The sequence below is a fragment of the Carica papaya genome, chromosome 6 (genome assembly GCF_054855325.1).
Source record: "Carica papaya isolate Zhongbai chromosome 6, ASM5485532v1, whole genome shotgun sequence".
NCBI classification, from domain to species: domain Eukaryota; kingdom Viridiplantae; phylum Streptophyta; class Magnoliopsida; order Brassicales; family Caricaceae; genus Carica; species Carica papaya.
In genome coordinates this window covers 36,609,521-36,620,434 of record NC_142314.1, presented here as the reverse complement: position 1 = coordinate 36,620,434, position 10,914 = coordinate 36,609,521, and the positions used below count along the sequence as shown (strand labels likewise).

Below are 10,914 nucleotides of genomic sequence, written 5' to 3'. Positions count from 1 at the left end.
TTATTAAAATAAAATAATTAAAAAAAAATTTATACTAACCCTTTTAATTATTATAGATTTTTTAATCATTAAATTAAATATTGAATATCTAAATTAATTTTTTTTTAAAAAAAAGTTTAAATTGATATTATTTTCGGATTTTAAAGTTAATATTAAATTAAATTATTATTTTTAAATATTAAATTCTGATAGTTAAAAAATTTAAATTATAATATTGAAAATTCCAAGTTCATCATTTTTCTACTTGTCTGTATTCAGAAAAGTCAAAGGAGATGAAGAAAAAAAAAAGGAAAAAGAAAGAGCAGGTAAGCTGAAATCCCGGATCAGCATGGAGAATTCCGCCGCGTACGCGTTCGACTTGTTGTCTTCATCTCATTTAGCAGTCTCTCTCCTTGCAAGCCTGGTATAAACAAGCTTAAGTTTAACTTCATTGAGTGTTCTTTCTCTTGCTGCTGTTTAAACTCGAATGACGCTTTTGCTGGATTGAGATTTTATAACGGAACCATGTTTTGGAACGAATTTTGCTTGGATTTGAGGTGAATTGAGCGGAGTATGGAAGTTCTACTCCCTGGCTTTGAAAGCCTGGTGACTGAAATTTGTCTGCTAGAAACTACCTGATTCATTTGCTTGCTTTTTGTGGACGGAGAAGTTTGGGGATGCTCACAAGGTGTTTGATATTTGTTCTGTGAGAGACGTAGAAAGTTGGTGAAATATATATATGTTGATGGGATGTGAAGAATGAGCATGCCATTTCATCTAGTAAACAAAGGTTAAGGTGTCTTCAAACTTAAATTTTAAGGAATATAAGTCGGAATGTAATGGAAGGAAGATAAAATTGGAATTAAAATACAATTATAATTAGTAATCATCTTCATATCCTATTTATCTGTTGATGTGTTTTTATGATTTGATTTTATTAGTGGAATGTAAATTTATCATTATGAGATTGAACATACAGATAAAGTTTATTTAATTATAGAAATTAGTATTAAAATTTATATATTAAACAATTAAGATTTAAATTAGAATGAAAATATAATAGAGTTGAATCAAATGTAACGAAATGGTTATTTCATTTGAAAAAAGTTTATACGTGTATTAAATTTACACGGAAAAATTTATAAAACTCAAGTGAAAAATCTTAAGATCGAATAGAAGTAATTCCAATATAAAAAGACCATGTAAGTTTAAGTGCCAAAATTAGTTAAAGAAAGAAAGAAGTGAAAGAATTAATAAAAAATCAAATAATAATTAATTAACCTTTTTTTAGCATTTATGCTTAACATTTAGGCAGCAGTTGAGATAGCATTCTTACAGTAATGATCTTTTTTAAAAAATTTTCTCTTTCTTTATTCAATTTACTGTAGATGAAAACCACAGATTCGTATCTTTCTTTGGTTCATCTACCTTTTCCGCATTAAACTGTCTTTTTTGCTACCTCCTTACTTTGGATTTCACAGAACGAGTATATACTCTTGAACCCTGACAATGGTCAACAACTTATTTTGCGTTTAAGTTTCCAGGAAAACATATGTTAAGTTTCCAGGAAAAAGAAACAAGTGAGTTCTAAACTGACCGAAAAAGGTAATTGCTTATTGTCATGACAGGGAACCAACCACAATGGGTTGACATTTTTATCAGAAATAATTTAACTGCTATAGAATTCAACAATCAGAAACTAGGAAGTTTCTTTTTCCAAATTGGTCTTAGGCCATTAAAGACATTTTTTCTTGTATACTTTGTATCTTGTTCTTGTTTTTTTATCTTTCCGTCTGTAGTTTCTGTCTAGACTTAGATTTAATCGACAAATTGAATTCTAAAAAGTTCAAATATCATCATTACTAGCTAGTTTGTCATATGTCTCTGATAACACAGTCTTTTCAGTTCATTTTTCCTCTCTGTTTTTTTTTTTCATCTGCTTGAATCAGAAAGCCAGTAACCAAAAGTGAAAGAAAGAGAAAGGACGTAAATGGATCTACAGACAGTTCTACAGTTTGTCACTGCTTTTTCCTCGGTGGTTTTTGATCAGTCTATAGCTCCTATAGGACGACAGATTGGTTATCTGTTCAACTACAGAAGCAAGATACAAGCCCTCAAGACGGAACTTCAGAAGCTGAAAGATGAAAGAGATAAGGTGCAGCATTCTGTTGATGATGCTATAAGAAAAGGGGAAGAAATTGAAGCTGTTGTCGAGAGGTGGCTGAGCAATGTAAATATTATCATTGAAAATTCAGAGAATATTATCAGGAAAGGCGAGGAGCATGCAGAGAAGGGATGGTTTCAGACATCATGTATTCATCTAAAATCGCGTTACCGGGTTGGCAAGGGAGCAACAAGAGAGAGCAAAAATGTTGCTAAGCTCCAAGTGGAAGGCAGATTTGATAAGGTTTCATACCGTGTTCCTGTGGAGGGGATAATCTCACCTGTCAAAGCTTACGAGTCCTTTGAGTCAAGAAGGCATGCTTTGGATGGACTTTTGGAGGCCTTAAGTGATCCGAACATCACTATGGTTGGTGTGTATGGAATGGCAGGTGTTGGCAAAACAACATTAGTAAAAGAAGTTGCAAACAAGGTGAAGCAAGACCGAGTATTTGATATAGTGGTTATGGTTGAGGTGTCAGAAACACAAGATTTGAAGAGGATTCAAGGGGAAATTGCAGACAAATTGGGTCTTGAATTCAGGGAAGAGACTGTATCAGGAAGAGCAGATAGACTTTATGACAGATTAAAGAAAGAGAAGAGGATTCTCATAATTTTAGACAACATATGGGAAAAACTTGATCTGGAGGATGTGGGAATTCCTTTTGGAGAGACTCACCAGGGATGCAAGATTCTTTTGACTTCTAGAGATCAAAATGTTTTGTCAATTGTGATGGACAGTCAAAAAAATTTTGGAGTTGGTATTTTAAGAGAAGACGAAGCTTGGATCTTGTTCAAGAAGATGGCAGGTGATAGTGTGGAAAGTCCTGATTTACGATCCATAGCTGTCGAAGTTGCTAAGGAGTGTGCAGGTTTGCCTATTGCTATTGTAACAGTTGCAGGAGCATTGAAAAATAAGAGTTTGCCTTTATGGAAGAATGCTTTGCGAGAACTAAGAAGACCGTCTTCAAGGAATTTCACTGGAATGCAGGCAGTTGTAAGCTCAAGTATAGTGCTTAGTTACAATCATTTGGAAAGTGATGAGCTTAAAGCAACTTTCTTGCTTTGTGGCTTTATGGGTTCTTCAATGATTCTAGACTTGTTGAAGCATGGTATAGGCTTGGGTTTGTTCCACCATGCCAATACAGTGGAGGAAGCACATGATAGAGTACATACTTTGCTCAGCAATCTTGAGGCCTCGGGTCTATTGCTTGACCCTTCAAACAATTCTCAGTTTGCTATACATGATGTTGTACGTGATGTTGCCATTTCAATTGCAGCCCGAGATTGGAACGTTTTTGCATTATTAAGAAATGAGGTTGGACCAAAGGATTGGCCTACTGCAGATTGCACTGGTATATCTTTATTCTATAATGATATTAGTGAGCTCCCTGAGGAGTTGGAATGCCCCAAATTAAGGTTTTTTTACCTTGTTAATAAAAATCCTTCTCTGAGAATTTCAAACAATTTCTTTTCAGCAATGAAAGAATTGAAGGTTCTGGATTTAACTGAAATGCATCTCCCTTCATTACCTTCCTCAATTGGTCTCCTAACTGATCTTCAAACCTTATGTTTGGATCTTTGTTCATTGGAAGATATTGCTATTATTGGACAACTAAAGAAGCTAGAAATTCTCAGTCTTTTGAGATCTAACGTGGAACAACTGCCCAAGGAGTTGAGTCAATTGACTCGGCTACAATTGTTGGATTTGAGTGACTGTTCTAAACTCAAAGTAATTCCAGCAGGGGTAATATCAAGCCTCACACGACTCGAACAGCTCTACATGGGAAATAGCTTTAAAGGATGGGAGGATGAAGAACTAAACAAACAAGCAAGTAATGCTAACCTTTCAGAGGTAACGTACTTGCCTCACTTGATAGTCTTAGAAATACATATTCCAGAAACCCAAATTAGTTTGAAAGATTTGTTCCCTGAAAAGTTAGATAGGTATAAAATATTTATAGGAGATATGTGGGACTGGTCTGGTAAAAATGAAAACTCTAGGACATTGAAACTCAAGTACAGTGCTAGCCCTCATTTAGAAGATGGAATCTATAAATTGTTGAAAAAAACTGAAGACCTGTATTTAGATGAATTGAAGGGTGATGCTAATGTTCTTTGGAAATTAGATAGGGAAGGCTTTCCAAAATTGAAGCATCTCCATGTCCAAAATAGTCCCAATATTCAATATATTGTAAACTCGATGGAGGAGCCATGGGTTAGCTCAAAAGCTTTTCCGATATTGGAGTCACTGTTTCTTCAGAGTCTTATTAACTTGGAAAAGATATGCCACGGGAAGGTTACTGTGGAGTCTTTCAACAAATTAAAAACTATAAAAGTGAGAAGTTGTGGAAGATTGGAGAATCTGTTCAAATTCTCCATGTTCAGGTGCCTTGTTCAGCTTCAAGAAATTGAAGTAACTGATTGTGAGAACATAGCAGGGATTGCTTCCGCAGATAACCAGGTTGCTAATATGTATGGCGAAGCAGCAGATATAATTCAGCTTCCTCAATTACAGATCTTGATTTTACAAAATCTACCATCACTCATTAGCTTTGTGTATGATACTGCACCTTCAACATCTCAAAGTAGAAGTTCAAATCCCATGCCACTTTTAGATGAAAAGGTACTTTTTGACTGATTGCTTATTCAATATGCCTCTTGAATCGTAAATTAAAAGTTAAGTTCCACTTGTTATTTGCTTCTTAAGTTTGACCAGGAATTGTCAATCTTTAAGTTACTTTTCCTTTTCAATGTTTCTGCAGTAAAAGTGGTATTTCAAGAACCATTTTTTCATTTAACTTGTTCCAGTAATAAAAAACTGAAAAATTAGTCCATGAGTCAAATTTTTTGCATGCAGATGTTGTTCTCCAACTTATTGGAATTGAAATTATCCTCAGTGAATGTAGCAAAGATATGGCCTGACCAACCCTTAGCAATGGCATCTTGTATAAAAAATCTGAAAAACTTGACAGTGGAGGGATATGATCGCTTAAAATATCTCTTCCCATCTTCTATGGCTAGAACTCTTGTACAACTCAAAACCATTGTGATACGCAATTGCAAGATCATGGAAACAGTCATAGACATGAAACCTGAGGAAGAAGGAGAAACCAAACACTTTGTGTTCCCTGAACTACATGACCTGAGGCTTGAAAATCTTCCTCAGCTTAATCAGTTTTGCGCTGGAAAATCAATTGAACTTCCATCCCTGAGATTGATGGTGATACGGAAATGCCATGAATTAAGGGCCTTTATCCCTGATGTTATCAGTAAAGGGAGAAAGGATAGTGAAGAATCCGCAAGAAGGGGCCGAGAGAAGGATAGTGATGGTGATTTGGTTTTATTTGATGAAAAGGTTATATATTTCTTTTCCTTAATTATTCAGTTCTCTCTTTTTCATTGTTCTCTTACTTTAAATAATCACTCTCTTTTAGCTATTATTCAACTTGTGCAATAATTTATTCCACAGGTTGGAGTGCCTAATTTGGAGAGGCTAATCCTTGAGCAGATGGATAAAATGGTCCATATATGGCACAAACAACTTGCTCCAGATGCTTTCTCCAAGCTAGATTATATTGCTCTATGGAAATGCAAAAAGTTGTTGCATGTTTTTCCCCCTATTATGATAAACAGGCTTCAGAAACTAGACCGTTTGCGAGTAAATCTCTGTGAGTCTGTACGATGTATATTTGGAAGAGAATGGCCTAATTCCACAGGAAAAAGAATTGAAACAACTACTCAATCAACTGAAGCTGGAACAGCCCTTAGATTTGTATTTCCTCAAGTAACTTTGTTGGAGCTCTGGGACCTACCAGAACTGAACAGTTTCTATCCTGGTGTGCATATTACAAAGTGGCCAATGTTAAGAAGAATGCACTTGCATGGATGTGACAGTGTGAAGATATTGGCTTCAGAATTCCAGTGGTTCCAAGAAAAGCAAAGGAAGAGGCAACCTGAGATTCCAGTTCAACAACCCTTCTTTTTTGTCAATGAGGTATAAGAGAAATCTGATAAAAAGGTCTCCTCCCCGAAAGATGCCTTTATATAATAAAATCCATATAATGTAATAATATATATATGTATGTCCCTAAATTAGATCAGAAGTATAAGTTAGAAGTGTGGACAAGAAATGATTTAGCTTAATTCCTTATCAACTGTCTGGTTTTATTTGAAGTAAACAGCAAGATTAGAACTTGCTAGCTAAATAGTTTTCTAATGTAAATATGCTTGAATTGTGAGATGAAATTCTGATCTATGTTTTACCTTCTCTATCATATAGTTATGATTATTTATTTTTCAGGGTACATTCCCTAATTTGGAGGAGTTAAAATTAGCGCAAATTGGTACCATGACGGATATATGGTGTGGTAAATATTCATCAGTGTATTTCCGCAAATTGAAAGTTCTTGAGCTGATAGGCTTTCTTCAGCAACAAGTTGTTCCTCCCATTGACTTCATTCAATTACTACCCAATCTTGAAAAGCTTCATCTAAATGATGCTCCATTTGAAAGAATTTTCCAAATTACATGGCTTGGTAGCAGAGAAATGCATCCAGGGATGATATCTAAATTAAGCGAGTTAAAGTTGTCTAAACTTCCTTTCTTGAAGCATTTGTGGAGGGAGGAACTCAAACCTGACCAAATTTTTGGGAGCTTGGGGACTGTAGAGTTCAAAAATCCAGTGTCCTTCTCAACAACATTCTGGACTCTGACAATTCTAGAAATCTCAAAATGTCATGGATTGATCAATTTAATGACGCCCCGGATGGCTAACTGCCTATTGCAACTAACAAAACTGAGTATAACTGATTGTGAAAGCTTGTCAGAAATCATAGGTCACACTGGGGAAGAAGTGAAAGACATGATTTTATTCAACAAACTGAAGCATTTGGGACTCTATTCTTTGCCGAGTCTTGCAAGTTTTTGCTTAGGAAATTACACATTTGAATTCCCATCCCTTGAAGAAGTTATCATAAGAGGATGCCCTAGGATGAGGATTTTCTCTGAAGGAGTCTTGAGCACACCAAAGTTACTGAAAATACAGTTGACGGAAGGAGAAGATATGGGGCACTGGAATGGTGACCTTAATACCACCATAAAACGGTTGTTCAGAGAAACAGTATGTTGATAATTCATCAAATTTCTTTCTTGCAAACACACACAAATATTTACATATAGTTTTAGTCATTCAATTATTTATTTTAACAAAAGAATGCAAACTTCTTTGGCATATATATTTTAATTATGATTGTTGTGATTTATTGTTTTGGTAGGTAACTTTTCGTGGATTAGAGCATCTAAAACTGTCAATGTTTCCAGATTTATTAGAAGTATGGAACAGAAGTCCCATTTTGCCTTTGGAGTTTAACACCCTTAAATCACTGGAAGTTCTAAATTGTAACAGCTTGAGATACTTATTCACTCCATCGACTGCACAGAGGCTTGTGCAACTAGAAGAGATGAAAATACAGGATTGTACCACGATGGTAGAAATAATCACTACAGAAGAGGCTGAAGAACCAGCAGTGCAATTCACTTTCCCTTCACTTAAATCTATTTCCCTTGAGTCTTTGCCTAGCCTCACAAGCTTCTGTTCTGCTAGTGATACTGTAGAATGCACATCCCTGGAGAACATTACCATAAAGAATTGTCCCAATATGATAACATTTGCTTCAGTATTTTCAGGGGAACAAGAATTGAATGTAAATGATGGAAGAAACATTAACTATCATAATAATGGAGAGCTTAGTATCCCCATTGCAACCCTTTTCGGGGATAAGGTATGTTTCTCTCTGTCTATATGTCATATCTGTCATTAGGAAGTTCATGCATCCTTTTTCTCTTTGTATTGAATATTCAAATTTTTTACTTTCCTGATATTTCTAAAACTAATGGAACTGAAGATGAAAATGCAAAACTCTGTCATTTGAAGAGAGTATTAGTTCTAAAATTTATCATAATACAGTTTGAAATTTGACAAGGAACTGTGTTTTTTAGTTTACATATTTGATTATAATCTTCAATGTTTTGAATTTTATAAGAATTCTTAATAGAATCTGTCCTCTTTCTTCATCATTTATTTATTCAACCTTATATTTGAAATTCTATACATAATGCATACTCAAAAGTAGTGATGGTTATGTTACTTATGTAGTAGGATTTATTACGTATGTAGGTTGCATTCCCTAAATTGAAGTCACTCCAAATCTCTGGCCTAAATAACTTTAACAAGCTATGGAGCAATCACATTTCAGCTTCCTCTTTGTGTGAACTGCAAAGACTGGAAGTGCGTGACTGTCAAAAACTATCAGTCATTTTTCCATCCGATGTAGCAAAAGGCCTCCTGAAACTTGAGAAACTTTTGGTAGATGTTTGTGGGGCAGAGTACATTATTGACAAAGATGAAGGAGACGAAACCGCACAGAACTTTGTGTTTCCTCAATTAACATCTCTGGAGCTTGGGACTTTGCTCAAACTCAAAAGTTTCTACCCTGGCATGCACACCACGGAATTTCCAAGGCTAACACTATTACATGTGTTTCATTGTGGTGAATTAAGGACATTTCCTATCGAAGTGCGAGAAGCTAGTGGGCTTGTTAATCCAGTTTACCAACCACTGTTTTCAGTTGAGAAGGTATGAGCCTCTTACTTTTAGAATTTTTTAGATATAACCTTAAGTTCCAGGCTTCCAACAGGAGACATCTATGGTCAGTCTAAGAAATTAACAACAGAACTACTAGGTAGTTATGGTGGTGGTTTCTCTCCTAAAAATTCTGGTTTTCATGTTCCATGCTATTACATCTTATACTTTTTATTTCAAAAAGAAAAAGTTGTGTTTGCCTCATATCTAAAAAAATTTTACTGAATAAACATCGAGTAGTTTGATTTTATTTTACTGGTTTTTCAGGTCCCCGACAACTTGGAAGCATTAGCATTGAACAAGGAAGACATTAGAATGCTAACCTATGGCAATTCTCCCTTTAACCTCTTTCCGGAGCTCAAGTTTCTTCAACTGCAATGCTTTCATGATGACCTGGCTGTGGTTCCTCTGGTTTTCCTGGATAGACTACAAAATCTGGAAAAGTTGGGTCTGTCCTGTAGTAGTTTCAACGAACTGTTGCCGTATAGAGGACTTATTGGAGGTCAGAAGTATGATGGAATATTCCAGTGGATAAGAAATATCCGCTTAAGTGATCTCCCTGACCTGAGGCATATATGGAGACAAGAACCTCAATGGGAATCAGTTTTTCAAAATCTTGAAAGTTTTGAAGTTTGGTGTTGTGACAGTTTAATTAGTTTAGCACCGTCCTCAGCATCCTTTCATAATCTGAAGACTTTGGATGTCTGGGATTGTCAGGGATTAGTGAATCTATTTCCACTTTCCGTGGCCAGAAGTTTGGTGAAGTTGACTGATATGAGGATAAGAAATTGTGATCTGGTCAGGGAAGCGATTTCAAATGAAGGAAATAGAAAAGAAGAAAAGATTATCTTCAGCAAACTGAAACGCATAGAACTTGATTCTTTGACAAATCTCTCATGCTTCTGCTTAGCAAGTTGTACTCTAAAATTTCCATCTTTAGAAGAAGTAATTGTTAGAAAATGCTCCAACTTGGTGATTTTCTCTCAAGGAGTAGTGGCTGCACCATTGCTTACCAGAGTATGCCTGGCAAAGGAGGGTCATCAATGGCATTGGAAGGGTGATCTCAATGCCACCATCCATTTGTTGTATGGGGAAATGGTATTTATCTATTCATTATTTCATCTTTATACTCAAGATAGCTCATCATCAATTAGTTTGTTTTGGTACAAGTTTGCAGCTACTGATAAGTTTGGGGAAATGGTTTCATGCTTGTTACTGATTTATCTAAACTGTATATTTTTCTTTAATCTTCTTGAATTGAATCCTCAAGAAATTTATTATCCGTTGTTTGTTCAGGAGTATAGTCGAGAATTCTTAGGAATTAGGTGGATTCCCCCACCGACAGGAATGGTTAAATTGAACATCGCTAGCAGCCTTAAGGTGTTAAAACAACTTGCTACAGCTGGTGGCATTTTTCGAGATCACAATGGAAACTGGCTTGAAGGCTTTTCCATCAAATTTGTCATCTCTGAAATTCTTCAAGCAAAGATGTTTGCAGTGAGAGAAGGTCTACGACTTGCAGTAGAGAAAGGGCTCACGGATATAATCGTCGAGACAGATTCTAAAGAGGTTGTCCAACTGATCCATCATGCTGATGCAAGTTCACACCCCCTTGCTGCTTCTGTTCTGTACTGCAGGCATCTGCTGGATTCATGCCATTCTTGTACTATTCAATATGTGCTGCCTGAAGGAAATTCTTGTGCAGAGTTTATGGAAAATCTTGGAGATGTTCATGACCATGGATTTGTCTCCTACTCAAATCCCCCTCCCGGCATTGCCCTCCTGCTTCTTGTTGATAGAGCGAGAATTTCATTATGTAAGCCCTAGTCATTGATTTATAACTAAGAGGAAATTGTTTATGCTTGCTTCTCTGCATATATACACATTAATTTTGCCTATGATTCTCTTCAGATGAGATTCTTGTTTGTAGGATTATATTCTCTCGGTTACATTACAAATATTTTCCACTTAACTTTTCCTAGAGTTCTAACTAAAGGTTGACGTTGCTTGTGTGTGCATATATATATGCTTTATCAGTGAATTTTCAACAGAGGGCACAAAGTTTACATGTTACCTTTTCAAATGAGTTTTATCACAGCATCCTCTCCTTTTTAATTTTCCAGCACACCTTT

At 35.7% G+C, this 10,914-nt stretch overlaps 1 protein-coding gene across 1 annotated transcript; it reads left to right on the top strand.

Moving 5' to 3' along the window:
• Positions 1-227: 227 nt before the first annotated feature.
• On the top strand, positions 228-10,717 carry LOC110825383 (uncharacterized). Its single transcript, XM_088206217.1, has 9 exons — positions 228-403; positions 1,929-4,765; positions 5,000-5,497; positions 5,612-6,136; positions 6,443-7,261; positions 7,416-7,922; positions 8,318-8,776; positions 9,050-9,880; positions 10,079-10,717. Exons 2-9 carry the CDS (start codon positions 1,970-1,972, stop codon positions 10,607-10,609), a joined length of 6,966 nt encoding a protein of 2,321 aa, XP_088062343.1. The 5' UTR covers positions 228-403; positions 1,929-1,969; the 3' UTR covers positions 10,610-10,717.
• The last annotated feature ends 197 nt before the right edge of the window (positions 10,718-10,914 follow it).